Here is a 20075-nt window from a genome sequence, read left to right on the forward strand (position 1 = left end):
CAAGGTACTTGTAGGTCTTGACAAACTCCACACAGTCCCCGTTGATAGTAACAGGCACAGGTTGAGGCCTGTGCCTCCTGAAGTCCACCACCATCTCCCTGGTCTTTGTAGTGTTGAGGTGCAGATGCAATGAGGTTGCACAGGTAGTCCAGCTACTACAGGATGGCATATACATATGTGCTGACACAAGGAGGTTTGATGTGTCTCCCGGAAAAGTTTCAGGAGCATGAAGGAGATACCGTGAGATGGGCTGTTACACAGGGAGAGCTGGAAAGGGCCATAGAAGGGCAACAACAGAGCCATTCATAATGACCTCCAGAAGGCTGGTAGTGTGCATGCTTTTGACTACTTCAAGAATACATAAGTAAAGATTTTCAATATTTTGAATATTTCATTTGTCGAGATCCAATGTGTGATTTAAGTGTTCCATTAAATTTTTAGGCAGTGTAGTCAGTCAGTATATTTGTTTATCTAAAAATAACGACAAAAATCCACATATTGTCCAATACATAAAATGCAGCAATAATCTTTATATGGCAATATATATTGATAATATATTATATTATCCAGCGATGCACTGGTATAACAACAAATCAGCTATAACATTAAAACAACATGTATAATACGGTGTAGGTCCTCCCCTTGTTGTCAAAAGCAGTTTGACCCAACGATGCCCAGACTCTGAAGGTGTACTGTGATATCTGGCACCGAGATGTTAGCAGCAGATACTTTAAGTAAGTTTAAGTAAGATACTCTGTAAGTTGTGAAATGGTGTCTCCATGGATCAGACTTGTTTGTCCAACATAGGCACTTGATCATATTGAGATGAGGGGAATTTTAAGACCAAGTCAACACATTGAACTCTCTGTCATGTTCCTCAAACCATTCCTGAGTATGGCATGGAGTATTATCCTGAAGAAAGACACCACTGCCATTTTGGAATACTGTTGCCATGAAGGGGTGTACACTGTTTAGGGAGGTGGTACTTGTCAAAGAAACATCCACATGAATGCCAGGACTCAAGCTTTCCCAGCAGAACATTGCCCAGAGCATCACACTGCCTCTGCCAACTTGAATTCTTCCCATAGTACATCCTGGGGCCATCTCTTTCACATGATGTAAAAGAATTGATTCATCAAACCAGATCAGCAAAGGCACTCTACGGCTATGGAGCCCCATACGCAAGTAATCATGTTACTGCATGAACTCTGTGTTTAAACACCTTTCTATCATTACGATTTTCGGCAATTTGTGCTATAGTAGCTTTTCCTTCGAGTCAGACCAAATGAATTAGCCTTCACTCCTCACTTGCATCAGTGATTGTGACCGTGTTTCTGGTTCACCAGTTGTCTTTTCTTGGACCACTTTTGGTAGATACTAACTACTGTACAGCATACTGTGGGCACCCCACAAGACTTGCAATTTTGGAGATGCCCTGATGCAATTGTCTAGCCATCACAATTTGGCTCTTGTCATTCAGATCCTTATGCTTGCCTGTTTTTCCAGCTCCCAACTGATTGTTCACTTGCTGCCTAATATATCCCACCCCTTGACAAGTACAATTGCAACGAGATAATAAATGTTTATTGTTTTTATATTATGGCTGATCAATGTATATTGCCATATAAGTAAGTATGTACTCATTCACTCCTGCTGTTAAGATTTGGCTTTAAATTCTGAATTATAATTATGTTTATTCAGCACAGAATCCCAAAGCAATTATCCAGAAATGACACACAGAACAGCAGTAATGCTTCATATTTTTTTTATTCATATCCACTGTAACATATAGTATGTAGTGTATTTGTGCTAAGCAAAGAGAAACCGTGACAATGTACAAAGTAGAGTGTTATCATGATCAAGAAGACTGGCATCACAAAACTTGCACCTATTAACTATTTCATAATTTCTGGATGGATGCATTTGGTGGATGTATTCAGTAGAGCTTTGTGATGTTACTTTTAGTGTTTGCCTTTTCCTTTCTCCTTGCCATACTTCTTCTTGAAGTAGGCCTCAGCAAGATTGGCCACACACTTACTAAACTCTTTGATGGACACCTGGCCATCACGGTTTTTATCTATTTCTTCCACCGCCTCTTTGGCATCTTCTGCATCCAATTTATCCTGAGAAAGACGGGGGTAAAAAAGTGGGGGTGTAAATGCTTATGTTACAAATGCTGAATATGAAATTTAAAAAAGAATCATATGATGAAGCCATAACAATTTTTAGGATAGGATCTTATATCCTATCTTATATCCTATCCTATCCTATCCTATCCTATCCTATCCTATCCTATCCTATCCTATCCTATCCTATATTTTTAGGATAGGATTCTTTCTAAAGGATTGTTTTATGGGATAGTTGGCAAAGACTTCACTGAGAAATGTCATGCACAGAGATGGTTTTCTAAATGTGACACATCACACATGCAGAAAAGAATGTCTGGAGTGTGTGATGTGGCAAGGACCTGAGTCACACAGGGAAACCACTTACTACTACTGTAACTGTAGTAATTCTTCATTTGTGCCCTGCCCTGTTTTGTTGAATGGGTTTATAATAGCGTCATAATAGTAGCAGCATCAAAACAGTAACAATAGAGACTTTTAATGATTGCTCGAATAATGTCTCAAATGGATTAACAGTTTTGCTGTTAAAAAGATGTTTTGCATTTTCTCTGGACACATATGCTCTACACCATGAGTGTGCACCAGAACTCAAATTCTGTCAGAAATTTTGAGAGCCGTAAAGCATATTCATTTCTGTAACATATAATCAAATTTATTATTAATCCCAATAGTCTTGGCATTGAAATTAGAATAGGACATTCCTAGAAAAAGAAGAAGGGCTAACAGAAAATATTCAACAACATTAGCTGTGCACTGTACTGTGCATGCACAGAGTACATTGTGCAGTTAAATGCTTTTGTCATTTATCTGTCTGTCGCTCTCTCACCTTGAACTCAGGGGTGCTCAGTTGAGTCTTAATCAGATTACTGAGCTCCACATTACTCAGTCTCCGCTTGTCTTCATCTGTTCCAGCATACTCCTCAAACACCTCCACTATAGCAGTAATGGCTTTCTCCAGTTTAGACATGACTAAGATACAGAGAGAGAGAGAGAGAGAGAGAGAGAGAGATGATCAAGTATTCACTCAAATGCATTATGATGAAGCTCTCCAGAGAAATATAGAAATATACTATATATAAATATTTATATAAATGTTATAGAAATGTAACAACATTTTCATGTTTTACGCAGATTTAAATTCCGATTTAATGCAAATGATAAGCCCAGTACTAAGCACTGCTTATTTAATGTGAATAACCACACACATCAAATGCTGGTACTCACCTGAGTGTTTGGAAACCCTGCAGGAATCTCAGATGAAGGGTGGCTGAAGCACGCGGATGAATTTATGGCCATCCTTCCAGCTGTGATTCATGCTTGGAAAATGTCTGGTTGGTTTCTCACACCCAAATTTGCTGCCCTTCCTCATTCTCAACATAAACTACACTTAACTGAAAGATAACACTGTACTGTCTGTTGAGCAGTTGATTGAATAACATTTTAGGCGTAGACCAGGCTTTTCAAGATCAAATGAATGGATGAATGATATTATGTTACCAAGTGTGCTTTGTTAAGGAATTAAAAATACAAATAACCAAAAAAAAATATTGCGTAGAGACTAAATGCAAAACAGGAATTTCCTGCTCCCTTTCTTGCTTTACACTTTTCAAGCTCTTCTGGTAATGCATAACTCAACTGTTTCTTTCCATCACTTCTTATACAAAGCTTGTATCCAAACTCTATATGAAATGAGGCATGAATACAGGAATATCACTTTTTATGTCTTCGGATGAAAGCTGTTTGGAATCGATCCCATTGTAAGGTACTTAAAAAGAAGGTTAACTGAATTAATTGTGATATTTATATATACATCCATGTTTTTGTCTTAAAGCCAATAGTATGAACACTGAGACTGAGACCAACCTGAGAGCAACTCAGTTGCTTCAAATTCAGTGTAATTCATTTTAAACTTGAGCATGAAATGTTGCAACCATAAAGTTACAGACCAATTAGACCAATTAATGAACATGAAAAATTGATGGATGAAGGAATGTATAAGGTTCTGAATGTGAAGGTTGTCTGTTAATGATGGTAATATACTTGTGGTACCCATTAGACAAATTAATACATTTGGAAATAAATACAAGTACTATGCATACACTGAAATCTGCCCCTAACTTTATTAGAAGTAACACAAAAGGACATTTTTTTGAATGTATTGAATGTATTTTTTGAAAGTTATTGAAAAAAAAATGCTTATGCTTATGGTTTTGTCATGTTTTCCTCATGTTTAGCATCCAAAGGTAAAACTGTCAGATATTCCTTTTTCTTGTGGGGACATTCGACCCTCCCTATCCCTACCCCCTTATCTAGAAATAAATAAATAAATACATACATACAATGTCATAAAATGTTTTTTATTCGCATTTAGAGTAGGGTGTGGTGTCCAGTATCTTTTCATCACACACCCTTAACACATCATGAGCAAAATACAAAGCATTAACAACACCTGGCAGTTTTGCTTGAAAGATCACATTCAAATGCTTCTTATGACGCATGTTCAACATAATGTTTGTGTCATGTGTAAAAATGGCCAGTGAGCTGCAAAGTATAACAAAGAAGATATGTTACGAGAAATGCAATCTTTGTTTTTTTGCTGGCATCTGGTGCTCATTTATGAGGGTTTGTTTGGGAAGTTAATTTTTAAATAGTCCTATGTAGAAAAATATGGCAAGAAATATTTAAACTCTGCATGAATAAACATTGGAATATTTTTCTAATACCTTGCTACCATCTTTTAACAGACCTTAAATAAAATGGAGGTGAAAATATAAGACATAAAATGGGCGAATGGGCAGGGGAAAGAAAAATGGGCAGAGTAAATGCAAGAGGACTATATTATGCAAGTGGTGAAGAAATTAAAACTTGTCTGAACAGGCTGCTCTTAGCTAGTCTAGTCCTAACACTATTATTAACTCCTCAGCAACACTGTTTCCACAGACCACATGCACACTGTGTCAAAACAAGAGCATTTTATTAGCCATTTTATTAGTGTGAAACTTTGTCAGAACCTTTCAGAAATAAATCCATAATCCATCTTTCCCTCCTACACATATGCCTACACATTTTCTTCTTTTGATAGATCCTGATCCTGTATGCCTGAGTTGAATCTCTAAATTGTCTATAGTGTGTGAATGGGTGTGTGTCTGTCTGTCTGTCTTTGAGTGAACATGGCCTGTGATGATTTGGCATCCTGTTGGGTGTCCTCCTAAATTTTAGTGTGGAACTGTGTCACCCTAAAAAGTCCTAGTTAAATAAACATTATATTTGCTTAAAATTTGTGCATAGCAATATCCTCAGCAATACAGATTCTTTAAAATAAAAAAAATGCCAGCTAATGCTATCAATCCATTTAGTCTCAATTTTAGTCAAGTCCTATAGCATGGGATGCTACTTGATTGTCAGCAACTTGATTGTTCGTAATAAGCTGAACAAATAATGAAGTCATGTAAATAATGGAAAATAATAATCAGGCTTGTATGGAAAGGTGATATTGTATAACGACAAACAGGACAAGGCGGTTGTCACCAGGAAGTCATTCTCTCTTGCAATTTGCCAGGGTAGAGCCTCTGGGCTTTTTGATGCTATTGTAAAAGATGGAGGTGGAGATCCCGATGAGAAGATGAATCCAGAATCCACAACGTACAAATGCTGTCTTTATTAAAGTATAAATATACAAGTTGAATGGCAATATCAAAGTAAAGATTTCTTTATCTCAAACTCCATTTTCTATACATAGTTTGTTTTAGTGCATCACATTAGTCAATTTATCAGGCAACATGTGTGTCTGTTAAAGAAAGAAGGACACTCCTATAATGACTATGTGTCACAGTCAGGTGTTTAATAAAACAAAAACAAACAACAAGCACTTGTTAAAAATGTCAGTGGATTGTTTTGAGATAAGTGCCATAATTCATTCAAAAACATGTTTTTTTTATGTCATATATATATATATATATATATATATATATATATATATATACTGTATACACAATACACAATATATACACGTATATATAGTATATATACACGTACACAAACTGTCTTTGCAGTAAATATGTAATATAATTACATACAATTTGCAGTAATGTAATATATTTGCAGTAATATAAGAAAAATCTAAATAAATAAATCTAGAAAAATCTATTTAATCTATCTAGATTGCACAGACCCCAGTTATATTGCACTGATGAAACAGTTATCTTTTCATTCAATAAAGATGGAGTGATTTTTTTTGTGGTGTTCCAAAAGTCTCCAACCATAGAGGAAATTAACACTTTTTTTTAGGTAATTATGTAACTATTTACATATAACATTTTAATTGTTTGGTAAATTATCTGTTACATGTTTTAAATTTCCCTTTCTATGGAGACTTTTTGGTCATGCTGCATATGAAGGATTTCACTGGTGACCTTGGTGATTGCCCTTGCCATACTTGCCATAGGCCTGTGCAAGAATGGCCACAGATTGACTAAAATCTTTGAAGTTCATCTGGTCATCACGGTTCTTGTCCATTTTTTGCAGGGCTTCAGAAATGTCATCTTGGTCTACTTTACTCTGAGATAGAGAGAGAGAGAGAGAGATTTTGATGTAGAAGGTGAACTCTTCCCATGTATTACTGTATATCCCCTTTTTTTCTGAAAACACACTTTTCATTGTTAATAAAAAAAAAAACAGAAAAAACAATTCATTCATTCCGTCATTCAGTAAGCTTTATACTGGTTAGGGTCATGGTGTATCAGCAGCCTGTCCTGGGAACACTGGGTATGAGACAGGAAGGTACACTGAATAGGGTGTACGTCCATCTTTGGGTGTCAAGCAAACTCACATTCACACCTTCATTCCCAGAGCCAGGTTGGAGTCACCTGTTTCCTGGGTGTAAGAGTATGTTTAAAATAATACTTATTTCATCTTTTTTTTTTTATATTTTTCTCACCTGGAACTCTGGGCTCCTCAGTTGGCTCATTATCTGATCACTCAGCTCTACATTGCTCAGCTGTTTATGGTCTGTTAGAGCGTATTCTTCAAACAACTCCACTATAGAAACAATTGCCTTCTCCAGCTTAGACATGGCCTGTGTGTGTATGAGAGAGAGGGAGACAGAGAGGGGGGACGACGACTCAGTGACTGACTGACTGACAGAAACATTCTTTATTAACAGCATTTACTCTGTTTTGAGTTTCTCAGTCTAACAGTTCTGTCCTATCTGCAGACTAAAGAACACTTACAGTTGTTGTTGTGACACTGCTAGAAAAACCTGCCTTCCCATAATAGCCAGGAAAAGAGACCACACCTATATGTATCTGACATATATAAAACTGTCATTTCTCTTAGTACAAATGCAGTATGTCACTAACCAGTGTCCAAAGGGATTATTCTATAAATTCTAAGTAAGCTATAAAATTAAAACAAAAGTTCCACCTGCCACAGGATAATATATACTTTTAATGGTTAGCATGAATGTCTGCATACCTTAACTTTGTTGTCAGATGAAGTATTGCTGAAGAGTGGCAATGAATGCTTCTAGCAGTGCTCTAAGATTATTCATTACTGAAAACTTTGTAGTCTGCTTCTAACCCTTCCACGCCCAAACTTGCAACCCTACCCAAAAACATATGAATAATACTACTAATAATAAGAAGAAGACAAAGTCATTTAACACTGTGAACAACTTGTATATTTGTAGCAGAAAGATGTCCTTTTCAATTAAGGCACCTGGCTTTACGGCCGTTTATTTATTATTCTGTCCTTGAAATACACTATATGGCTAAAGGTATGTTGGTCCACATTTTGCTGCTATAACAGCCTTCACTGAAGAGATTCTGAAGATTGGCTACAGGGATTTGTGTACATTCAGCGATACAAGCATTAATAAGATTAGGCAAAGATGATGTACAAAATCCTGACTAACAGTTGAGATTCCTGTTCAGGCCCCTTTAGTACGAATGAAGGGAAAACTTAATGCTGCAGCATGCACAGATTTTCTAGACAATTGTGTGCTTCCAACATTGTGGTAACAGTTTCAGCCACCTATAGGTGTGAGGCTCACATTTCCATATACTCTTCACCCCAATAGAAGATAACAAAATTATCCTTGCCTTTTTAATAGTTTTGGTTACACTTATTACAGCTTTTATTAAAGTTAACCAGGAGGAAGACTGCTACCAAATAGTATGATAGTTTCACTGAAAAAAAAAACTACCTAAAGAAATCAAACCTTAAGAGTAATTAAATGCACCCTTACCAGAGGCTATGTACTTATATCCTTTAAACCAGCAGTTTAACCAACCTCAAATCGACCTTAAAACATAAACTCCACCTCAGCCCTTGTTAGCTGACTAATTACAGTTAAATATCAATCCTCCCATTTATCTCTAAGACATGTCTGTAGCACTACACTCTTGAGAAATCACATTTGTGAATTTTTTTAGTCAGGATTTAGGCCTCATCACTATACTGACAAAAGTAATGTTTGATGATCCTCAAGGCTCTTTCTAAGCCCACTGCATTTTAATTCATATATGCTACACCAGGATAAATTCTTTATGTACATGGCATTAGTTTCCATTGCTATGCGGATTACACACAGTTGTATGATCCAGCAAAGCCAGATGACACACATCATGTTAAAAAAGTTGAAGAATTACTAAAGGATCTTAGTAATGTATGTAATGTTGTAATGGATGTAATGTTCAGATATTCCTAATAATTCTGAGAAGACAAAAGTATGGGCAGCTATAAAATACTTTGTTATGAAATATTATGTAGATAATAAAGACAGGGGCAAATGCAATTTTAAAAACACTAAAAAGGGCAAAGGCAAAGAATTCCAAAATCTCATGCACGTTCAATGTCAAAACACAGGCACAGAGATGAGCAAGCAGAGTGGACTAAACAAAACAAACTTGTGACTCAAGAAACATGCAATAATCCAAAAAAAGAACAAGAATAATCAATAGCTAAAGCTTGGTCAGGTATAGGAACACTGAGTGTTTACTACTCAAGAGGAGTGAGAGTAAGAATGAGAGTCATTATATACTTTGGTCTGTAATGTGTAATCAGTAAGATGGTGAACTTGAATATGATAGTCTCTGTCGTTGTTATATGGCAGCCATGGATGTAGCCATGTAACACTCTAGGTAGTGTATTGAATATCGTTTTCACCGTTAACATGACACTAAGGACCTATAAATCACACACAACAGTATCTGAGCAAACTTTTGGTCTTTTTGATCCACCTGTTTTGATTAAAATTTTCCAGGCTCTTTATTAGTATATAGAATAATAAAGACTACAGCAAGTGGCTAAGCGTTTTTTTTACAATGCTTCCCAGTTACAGCATATCCTTCCAATTAGTATTCAGGACTCAAGCCTTTTGTTAAAATCTTTTAGGCACAGGTCTGGTGGGCATAGAGAGTTTTGGCAAACTGGGATGTTTGTATACTTTTTACTTGTGCTATCATAGCTAATTATCTCAAGAGTATCTTTTCATCAGTTTTATCAGATTTTCCAACAAGCAAACATTTCCACCTGTTTCATCAGTTGATCATGGTAATCAACTCTTAGGTGTGCTGCTTTATGACTGAAATTAAATTCAGTAGATATGTCAAGACTGTGTCATATATGCAAAAGAAAAACATTAACAGCAACGTGAACTAGGCGTAGCAGCTCCAGTGATGGTTCATAAACTTCCTAATGTCTTTTGCTGACATCTGGTAGAATTTGGGGGAGTCTTAAAACGATTTGCCGATTTTCATAAAAAATAATCGAGGTGGTCTTTTTCCTCACTTTGTTTACAGAAAGTGGGTGCACAAACCCAAAGAATCTACGGCCACTTCCAGAGCAGCGGTGACACTTGGCACATGTGGCAAGTCCATCACCAACTACAGGACAGCTTCACCTACCTGTGACAGTGATGCCTCCCTCCCAGATGTGCTGAACAGCTTCTACGCTCGGTTTGAGGCACGGAATGACATGACAGCGAGGAAGACCATCCCTCCTCCAGAGGACCAGGTGCTCAGTCTCATCACGGCCGACATGAGGAAAACTCTATGCAGAGTTAACCCGTGGAAAGCTGCTGGACCAGACGACATTCCTGGCAGAATGCTCAGGGAATGTGCAGAAATCAAGAACCTGCTGCCCTATGCAGTTTGCGTATCATTCAAATAGTGCCACAGATGATGCCATCAGCACAACCCTCCATCTGGCCCTCACACACCTGGACAATAAAGACACTTATGTACAAATGCTGTTCATAGACTTCAGTTCAATATTCAACACAATCATTCCTCACGACCTGATCGAGAAGATGAATCTGCTGGGCACCAATACCTCCCTCTGCAACTGGATCTTGGATTTCCTGACTGGGAGACCTCAGTCAGTATGGATCGCGACCAGCATCTCCAGCACCACCACACTGAACACTGGAGCTCCTCAGGGCTGCATGCTCAGTCCACTGCTGTTCACTCTGCTGACTCATGACTGTGCAGCAATTCACAGCTCAAACCACATCATGAAGTTTGCCGATGATACGGCCGTGGTGGGTCTCATCACCAAGAACGATGAGTCAGCATACAGAGAAGAGGCGCAGAGGCTAACAGCCTGGTGTAAAGCCAACAACCCTGTTGTTCACCTGGCGGAGGACCTCACCTGGTCACTCAACACCAGCTCTATCACTAAGAAAGCTGAACTGAGTTGGACACACACACACAGACACACACACAACTGATCTTGTTTACATGCACATGTCACTTTAAATATTTTAAACTACACTTTAACTATTATAAGTAAAATAACTATTTCTGCTGCTATTACTCGCTGTCCCTAACCCTGTTTCTTTTTGCACTCACTGTCTAACACCTTTTTTTTACCATTTCATTTCACCGTGTACTGCATCAGCTATATATGGTTGAAGTGACAATAAAGCTTCTTTGACTTTGAAGTCAAAAGAAAAAAACATTTGTCACAGAAGATAGCAGAATGATACCATAAAATCATATAAGATTATTCTTTTATCATAGATATTCCATGGTCAGCGTAGACAGACACCCTGTAACATGCATGTTGGTGTAAACAAGGTCTAGGTGTATGCCCCGGGATGCAAAATCAGTATGCAGCACTGAACAATGAAAAATCTGTCAGGGTGCACTGTCTGTAGGATTCCGCTTAGATTTCACATAGCACTTCTCTGTGGAGCCTGGTGGTAAATTCTCTGAGCAGGTTGTACTACCAGCACTTTCTACACAAACCACAACAGCATTTCTGCACCACACATTGTTGTTGTAAACACACATACCACCACTGCAATCCAGTCAGCAGGTATCCCAGCCAGCTGAATGGCTATATCTGGAATGCTGTTGTTGAGCCAAGTTTCTGTAAAAATGAAAACACAGAAGTCCCTGGGTTCGCACCGGGTAGTTAACTGCAGTGTTAGGAAGTTCTGTTTATTGTTAAACTTTTACAAGGGATGTGCATCGGAAACACAGGTGAACATGATTACAATGAAACTGCAGGAAACTATGCACCCTCTGACTGCTGCATGGTAGAGCTATGGTTAGCCTTAGCTCTACCATGGATGCTAAACTAAACTAGCATGGATGCCCACTTTCTTTCCACTTTGTTTACCAAAATTCAGCTGTTTCCAATGCACATCCTTGGAAAATCTTCTTAACTGGTTTAAACAACAAACAACATGCACCATATTTCTAAACATCAAATGGCCGCTACCATGCCACCATCTTGTGGCCAAACATCAGGCTGCCATTGCTGTGGCCCTGATTCCACACTGCAGCTCTCGGTAAAGACAGATACTCTCACAAAAAAACACATTATTGCTCATATGATATATAATTAATAGCTAGAATTTACCTGGCTAGCTAGCCTAGGTACAGGAAATGTCCAAATATCAACCAAATATAAAAACTAGCAAAACAAAAATGATCATACCTTTTAGGGAGGCAAAGGAGACACCTAGCTTTAGATGAATTCATTCTTACTCCAGCACACATTTTACTGAAGGGCATTTAAACCCTAGCATGATGGTTGATAGAAAGTGGCACAACACATGACACGTGTCTTGCTACATTAATGAATTTCACTAAATGCTGAAAAGAAATAAATATAATGCATTGGATCCATTCAACTTATGTGTAACATGTAGTCCGTGGCTTTTTTGAAGATCCAAATAAAAATGTAAGGAGTATTTTTTTTTCTTGGAAATGAGAAGAGTACTCAAGTATTCGATTTCAATAATACTCAAGAAAAGTATAAATACACCAAAATAATACTTCGGTATAGTACAAAGCACAATTACTCAAGCAGTTTGTTTGCTTAGCAACAGCAAAGTTGATGTTGCTAAGCAAACAAACTACTTGAGTAATTAAGGATTAAAAGCACAGAAAAACACAGGAAAAGTCTAATGGACCTCAGTGAAATAGTGTACTATAACAGCCATTTAAACTGTATTAAGCATTTGAGAAACACATTATGCCGGTAGTTAGAAAAGAAGGACATGTCTGTACAAGTGCTAAATACAGTGTGACACCCTATATTGCGTCCATTTCCTTAGCAACCACTTTCTTTGCACAGATAACAGACACTCCCTCCTGCTTATATTGTCTGAGGAGAAGGAAGGTATAGCAAAAAAAAGATAAGTAATTAACCTGTAAATAAAAATGACACACTTTAATATATTATGCATGTTAGTTCACTATTTAAAGTGTTCAAGAAAAGAAATCATCTGCAGCAGATCGAGAAAACGTAGAATTGTAAATCCAAACAAAGCAGCCAAAGTGGCACTTCCTTATTTTAATACTTATGTCATAATTGTTGCTATGACCAACTGAGTGCCACGAGTTCGGTTTAGCAATTTAACCTTGTGTGCTACTCTGATTTTGCTCAAAAATTCCTAAACATTTAGTGGTATTTGAAACAATTGTTACTGGCTTTTAAAATGCAAAACGATAAATCAGAGTTTATTACTCTTGAGAAAACAAAGTCTTTTTTGTACATGTTGTCTAAACAACTGATAGTAATCCAACAGGACTGTAGACAAGGGAGATGTACATATAAACCCCCCAAAACCATGAAAACGTTCATTTTAATGGAAAAATGTTCGTGAGATAGAGAGCTCAGAGTAGACTGTGACATGTTTCCAGCCTTTGTTAGAGTAAAAAAAAAAAACTTACATCCTGTTTCGGTGAGTCATGTATCCAGGAACAAGCTGGATATGAAACTAACAAATGATCAACTGACAAATGATTGTCCTGCTTGTATGGTTGGATAAAGCATCTGCTAAATATATTAATGCAAATACATCTATTCTTGATACATTCCCAATCCTAGTTGGGATGAATAAAGTATCTATCTATCTATCTATCTATCTATCTATCTATCTATCTATCTATCTATCTATCTATCTATCTATCTATCTATCTATCTATCTATCTATCTATCTATCTATCTATCTATCTATCTATCCCTTGTCCCTTCGATACACCTGCTTAAAATCCTTTCAGTTGTTTTGTTTTATTAGCAATGCATTGCATCAAATAATGTTACAGCACACTCGCTATCTAAAATAAAAAGGCTAACTAAAGTATACACTACAATGAGACAGAAAAAGTCTACACACCCCTATTAAAATGGCAGGGTTGTGATGTAAAAAGAAACAAAGCCTTAATACAAAATTGTTGAGCACAACAATGACATCACCAAGAACAAGACCGCCCTTTAAAATTTAACACAAGACAAAAACTTACCAGGGAAGCTGCCAAGAGACCTACAGCAGTATTGAAAGAGCTGCAGGAATATCTGACAAGTACTTATTACTCTCTGCATGTGATGACAATCTCTCACATTCTTCACGTTCCTCAAACCTGCCATTCTAACAGGGGTGTGTCTATGTTTTATATATGTTTTGTATTTATAATTATAAATGTGGACACACACACACACACAAAAAAAGAGACAGGTGGGGTTCGCAATTGTGTTTATTAAACTTGTTTATACAATAACAATTAGTAGAAAATCATCTCCAACTCCCTCTCTTTACTTCTTTTGTGGTTTTGATTTAAGGTGCAACTGGTAACACTGTTCACAGGCAACGGACAGACCAACCACAAGGGCCACAAACTCTTCAAAGTTCACCTCTCCATCCCCATTGGCATCCAGATCTCTCATTATCTTGTCAATAGTGGCAGGGTCTTTTTGAGACTGCAGAAAGAGACAAAAATATTTTATGCAGAAAAGATGAAGTGGGTCTGGTACATGGGGAAATCCAGAGATTAAAATACAAGGCTAAGAGAGTGACTAAGGTTTACGAGTTATAATAAGAGAATAAAATGGGATTAGGAGAGCAAGTGAAAGTTGTCTGTGGTACCTTAAGGAAGCTGGAGAGTTCTGTCTCCATGAGCAGCCTGAGCTCTTTGCGGCACAGTGTGGTGCTGTTGCCCTCTGTACCGGCATAGCGGTGAAAAACTGTGATCAGTGTTTCCATAGCTCTCTCCAGATCAGATGGCATGGTGAATCACTGCTGGGACACAATAAATAGCACTTTTAAAACATCCACCAGGCCTCTCACCATCTCACACACACACACACACACACCTGTCTGACTTGACCCTACTTGTCCTCTCACACTAGGTGAAGTTTTTTTCCAATAGTGACGTAATTTCTGCACCAACCACCTCCCCGTCTCCTCCCTACTCTTCAACAAATTCCTTGAGTCTGGCTATCTTGTGCAATCTTCTGCCTGTTGGCACTCTCAAACTAATATTTCCTGTAATATGCATCAGACTCCTTTGCTTGCACACATTGAAAAGTATGTTGTTGATGTTTTAGCCACATTTCCGAGTATTTCAAACATGATTAATGCTCCTGGAATAAAATAAAAGATGCCAATATACTACACTACCAAGGCACCAGGACATTTACTGTAACTGTGCATTCATTTAATCTTTTGCTTGCTGATAGGTGTCATGCACAAGCTCTGTCTAAATTGATGTGTGTTTCAATCCCAGCCACACAATTTACTATAAATCAGTGACTGTGCCAAGTGAATGTAAAAGTATTATTAAAACCAAACGGTTGAAAAGAAGTCTAGCAAAGGACTATAAATGACCAATCTGGCAACCCCCCCCACACCCTCCGCACCCCTTTGCGCACAGTGGTGGAAAAGTACACATTATCATCTAAACCTGATAGACCTACTGATCCATAGAATGAAAACAAAACAACCAAAAAAATTGAAAAAACAAAAAAACTAACTGACTAACTAACTAAAAGGAAAGAGGTCAAGAAAACCACACTTGTAACGTGCAGCATATACACAATATACACTATGATTATTTTTTTTATTTCTATGCATAACACATTTCAGTCGACAAAGTAAACTTTCTGCTCAGCACCCTGTCTTTAAACTATGGCTCTTGGGTATGAAACGTAGAAGAAGGAAAATAAGACTACTCAAGAAGACCATAGGCGCAATGGTGCAATAATACATTAGTGCAACTCATGTAAAGGGGATAGACTTAAAAAAAATAATCCATACACGTACTACTTAAGTAAGATATAATACTGAAGTGGGTTGCCTATATAAGTTATTCCCCAACCATGTTTGAGGCAATTAAAATATAACGTATATATATATATATAGATATATGGATATACATATCTATATATATATATATAGAGAGAGAGAGAGAGAGAGAGAGAGAGAGAGAGACGGAAATGAAACAAGCCGGATGACAGTGCAATAAAACCTGTCCTTAAAAGAGTAAAAGAAACTAAATTCGCCGTAAGGCAATTATGCATATATTTAGAAACGTACCTTTTTTGTGGTTACAGAGAGGAACTTTTGAAGCAGAGATTTTTGCCTGGAAAAGCAAGCCAAACCTGCGCATTCCTCGCACTTCGTATTTATATGCCGACTCCGCCCGAGCTGGGTGTGGGCGTGCAAGAGCAAATTTAACCATTTCTGCCTGAGTCACTTTAATGATTCGACTCTTCTGAACTACGTGTTTAAGTGAATCGAACTCTGGGGAATTCACCGCTGAAGAAAGCCGTCCAGTTTATAATTACAGCCACCAACACAAGAGCCGCGTCCCAAATGACGTGTTATACACTATACACTATACCGTCTAGTGTAGGAAGTTTAGAAGGGTAGTATCGCATCAAATGGAACTTTACTAACTTGAAATGTACACTATATTGGCAAATTTTTGGGACACCCCTCTAAATCATTGAATTCTGGTGTTGTTTTTCAGAGGTTGGGCTTGGCCCCTTAGTTCCAGTGAAAGGAACTCTTAATGCTTCAGCATACCAAGACATTTTGGACAATTTCATACTCCCAACTTTGTGGGAACAGTTTGGGGATGACCCCTTCCTGTTCCAACATGACTGTACACCAGTGCACAATGCAAGGTCCATAAAGACATGGATGAGCGAGTTTGGTGTGGAGGAACTTGACTAACCCGCACCTCAACACCTCGAACACCTTTGGGATGAATTAAAGCGGAGACTGCGAGCCAGGTCAAAGCTGGGATGTCTTTACATGCACATGAATGTAATATGGAGTTGGCCTACCCTTTGTAACTATAACAACTTCAGCTCTTCTGGGAAGACTTTCCACAAGGTTTAGGAGTGTGTTTATGGGAATTTTTGACCATTCCTCTAAAAGCGCGTTTGTGAGGTCAGGCACTGATGTTGGACGAGAAGGCCTGGCTCGCAGTCTCTGAAATGTAAATGCTTACATTTTATTTGTACTAATTCCACCGCTGCTACTGCATTTTTGCACAATTCATACTGTCATGCTACTATATATATATGTTTACAAACATGTTATTAGATACCCGGTTTTACAGTTTCTCGAGTTTGCACATTCCATTTTGTTTTGTTGCACATGTTTTTTCAGCACTATGTGTCCTGTCTTGTGTTGTTTTTTTTTGTACTTCCTGTCTTGTCTTTGCACTGTTTGCACCCATTTGCACACGTTGCACTTTATGTAGCTAGGACAAAATTCTGTCCCTCGCTCTGTGTTGTTGTTGTTTCTGTTTTGTAATTATATGTTGTATGTTGACTATGTAGCACCAGGGTCCTGGAGAAAGGTTGTTTCACTTCACTATGTACTGCGTCAGCTATACGTGGTTGAAATGACAATAAAGCTTCTTGACGTGACTCGACTTGATTTGCTCTAATTCATCCCAAAGGTGTTTTATTGGTTTGAGGCCAGGACTCTGTGCAGGTCAGTCAAGTTCCTCCACACCAAACTCCCTCATCCAGGACATTGCTTTGTGCACTGGTGTGCAGTCATGTTGGAACAGGAAAGAGCCATCCTCAAACTGTTCCCACAAAGTTCGGAACACGAAATTGTCCATAATGTCTTGGTATGCTGAAACATTAAGAGTTCCTTTCACTGGATCTAAGGGGCCAAGCACAACCTCTGAAAAACAACACCCGAATTTAATGATTCGGAGGGGTGTCGCCCACCCTGTGGCAATATAGTGTACAATCCATGTACCAGTCGATTACAAATGATGTGAAATGCATGAAAATTGAAGTCGCTTGATTTAGCAGAATATGAAGTATTTTAAAAAGATTTGAAAAATAAATGACATTTGTAAGATATCTTTTTTCACCAGTCAGCCATCTTGAAAATTTTTCTCATCCAGCATCAGCATCTGGTATCTCCCCCTCTCTTACACTATGTAAACAAAGCTGTGAGTGTTGAGTGCATGAATGCTTAATCTGAAACCAGTGAATAAGTGCATCATCCTGGTGCTGAAAATGTACTTCTTCTTGTTGGAATGTTTTATTGTGAACACAGTACTCACTAAGGCGAATAATAGTGCACCTTTTGTCTATTGGCTATAAGATCAAAGGCTAAGCAGCATCAAATACACAATCACAATTAAATTTCTCAAAATCAAAATTAAAAATATTGTGATACTCTGTGTATGACAACACAGCTGAAAAGACAGAAGTAAAATATTAGCTCAAAGCTTCACTAAGCGAGCTCAGAGACAACAAACAGACTCAGCCTTTTTGATGAGTAAAAATAACATACAGCACAATAGGAAACATGTTGAATACCGTTATACACTGGTGCACAATTTGGGTTTGTAGAACTTTACAGCGAGATTAGACTGGAGTCTGGTTCCGCCCTTTCTCACACATTCTCCCCTCCTCTACTTCCCAACCCAGTGAGTCATAGCTTCCAGCACTGCACTTAACCCACAACCCTGTGTGTATGTGTGTGTATGTGTGTGTGTGTGTGTGTGTGTGTGTGTGTGTGTGTGTGTGTGTGTGTGTGTGTGAGTCAGATAGAGAAAAAAAGGAGAGTGAGATAGAGAGAGATAGTGTATACTGGATTAGAGTCAAAACTGGTCTTTATTTTGTTATTTTGAAGGGAAGGGCTGTTCTGCCCACATACCACACACGCTAACTCAAATCTGCAGATCCTTTGTCAGGGACTGCTTAGTTACACTGAACACTTAATGAAAAACATTTTGCATACTTGCAAAATCACCCCAAATCACTCAAGTTAGATGTAAATAGTGTTGTAAATGTGCTTTTATGTCCAGGAGAATCCATGTGAACACATTGCCTTGATTCAACACTGAGGACCTTTTAGGCTGTTTAGCCTTACTCATGCTTATGAGTATATTGGTAGGAGAATGCTGGACATGGAGCTGCCAGGAAGGAGGCAAAGGGGAAGGCCAAAGAGGAGGTATATGGATATAATAAATGAGGATATGAAGCTAGTGAGTGCAAGTGTTGAGGATGCAGAAGATAGGGATAGGTGGAGAGAGATGATTCGCTGTGGCCACCCCTGAAGGGAAAAGCACAAAGAAGAAGAGCCTTACTCATGCTTACTCATGCTGCATCAGTAGCTCCTCCAGACTCTTGCTTTTGCACATTTTAATCACATTTTGTCTCATTTAAATATACTTTATCAGGCAAGGAAGGAATTTCAACCAATCAGCATGCATTTTTTTTTCAAATAAATATCAATATAAAATATCTCTTAAAATTACATTTTGAAGCTAGGTCTCATGAAGTAAATGGAAACCTTAAAAGTAAACCTTAGTAAAGGGAAGTCATGTTCACACAAAATGCCCCCCCTTCTAAGTGAACATAGTCTTGGGTGTGGTATGGTAACATCATTCTCATGCAAACACAATAGTAATGCAATAGTAAAGATTTAGACTAAGGTCATTTGCTTGCGATCATCAGTCAGAGCAACATTACAGTGTCTATTAGAAAAACCTGCTAATTAACACATACTGCAGTTTTAACAGAGACAGAGGAGAGGTACTGAATAGGAAACCAGGCTTGCGTAAGCCTGTGAGAATCTCCACTCCTTAACATTTGGAGTTTGCCTTGGGCGTGTCTAGTGGTATTAGAGAACATGAGTTTGTATGTCTGTGCTGTCTTGTTCTATTGATGTTGTCTGGGGGATGTGGTAGCCAGGTTATCAGTTCAAATCCCAGGCCCACCAAGCTGCCACTTTTGGGCCCTTGAGCAAGGCCCTTAACCCTCAACTGATCAGCTGTATAAAATGAGATAAAGCCAGAAATTCCAGAAATGCCAGAAATGTTGTCTGTCTTAAGTTTTCAGCAACTCTATCATTCTCTACATTTCAGAACAAGCTTCAGCAAGCACTGAATTACAAAACCATTACTGCGTTCAAGCACAACAAAAATAGTGGTTAAAAATGACCAAGTCAATCCTGTATCCAGCATTGTGTCAGGAATGTTAGTTCAGAATTCATGGGAAATTTTCACACATCCATTAAATGTCAGGTCAGGTACAACTAAATATAATCAAGCCCCAGCTTTAGGCACAAAAGAAAGTCTGACTGCATGGTGAGTGGCAGGAGCTGAACCCCATCAGCATTGAGAGAAAAAGCATAAGTGTGTAAAAAAAAATAGCAAACACATCAGAATTCGT

General features: G+C 38.1%; 3 protein-coding genes across 9 annotated transcripts; all 3 read right to left on the reverse strand.

Annotated features, from left to right (window-relative positions):
• Nucleotides 1–1751: 1751 nt before the first annotated feature.
• On the reverse strand, nt 1752–3508 carry LOC131357619 (protein S100-A5-like). The gene is made up of 3 exons (XM_058396738.1): nt 3351–3508; nt 2953–3095; nt 1752–2123 (listed from the first exon to the last, which is right to left on the reverse strand). The coding sequence occupies exons 2-3, from the start codon at nt 3091–3093 to the stop codon at nt 1962–1964; spliced, it is 303 nt and encodes a 100-aa protein (XP_058252721.1). The 5' UTR covers nt 3094–3095; nt 3351–3508; the 3' UTR covers nt 1752–1961.
• A 2704-nt stretch (nt 3509–6212) lies between these two features.
• Nucleotides 6213–13963, reverse strand: LOC131357626 (protein S100-A6-like). Of its 6 annotated transcripts, none has more exons than XM_058396782.1 (3): nt 13886–13963; nt 7063–7200; nt 6213–6683 (listed from the first exon to the last, which is right to left on the reverse strand). In XM_058396782.1, exons 2-3 carry the CDS (start codon nt 7195–7197, stop codon nt 6528–6530), a joined length of 291 nt encoding a protein of 96 aa, XP_058252765.1. In that variant the 5' UTR covers nt 7198–7200; nt 13886–13963; the 3' UTR covers nt 6213–6527. The 6 variants fall into 6 exon arrangements, with proteins under 6 accessions (XP_058252765.1, XP_058252782.1, XP_058252774.1 ...); XM_058396799.1 differs by lacking the exon at nt 13886–13963 and adding an exon at nt 13313–13517; XM_058396791.1 differs by lacking the exon at nt 13886–13963 and adding an exon at nt 11422–12370.
• Nucleotides 13964–14098: 135 nt separating this feature from the next.
• On the reverse strand, nt 14099–16113 carry s100a10b (S100 calcium binding protein A10b). Of its 2 annotated transcripts, none has more exons than XM_058396717.1 (3): nt 15955–16113; nt 14506–14655; nt 14099–14339 (listed from the first exon to the last, which is right to left on the reverse strand). In XM_058396717.1, exons 2-3 carry the CDS (start codon nt 14644–14646, stop codon nt 14175–14177), a joined length of 306 nt encoding a protein of 101 aa, XP_058252700.1. In that variant the 5' UTR covers nt 14647–14655; nt 15955–16113; the 3' UTR covers nt 14099–14174. The 2 variants fall into 2 exon arrangements, with proteins under 2 accessions (XP_058252700.1, XP_058252709.1); XM_058396726.1 differs by having other exon boundaries at nt 14506–14658; nt 15955–16108.
• Nucleotides 16114–20075: the final 3962 nt, after the last annotated feature.

This window comes from Hemibagrus wyckioides, linkage group LG01 (genome assembly GCF_019097595.1).
Source record: "Hemibagrus wyckioides isolate EC202008001 linkage group LG01, SWU_Hwy_1.0, whole genome shotgun sequence".
Classification (NCBI taxonomy): Eukaryota; Metazoa; Chordata; class Actinopteri; order Siluriformes; family Bagridae; genus Hemibagrus; species Hemibagrus wyckioides.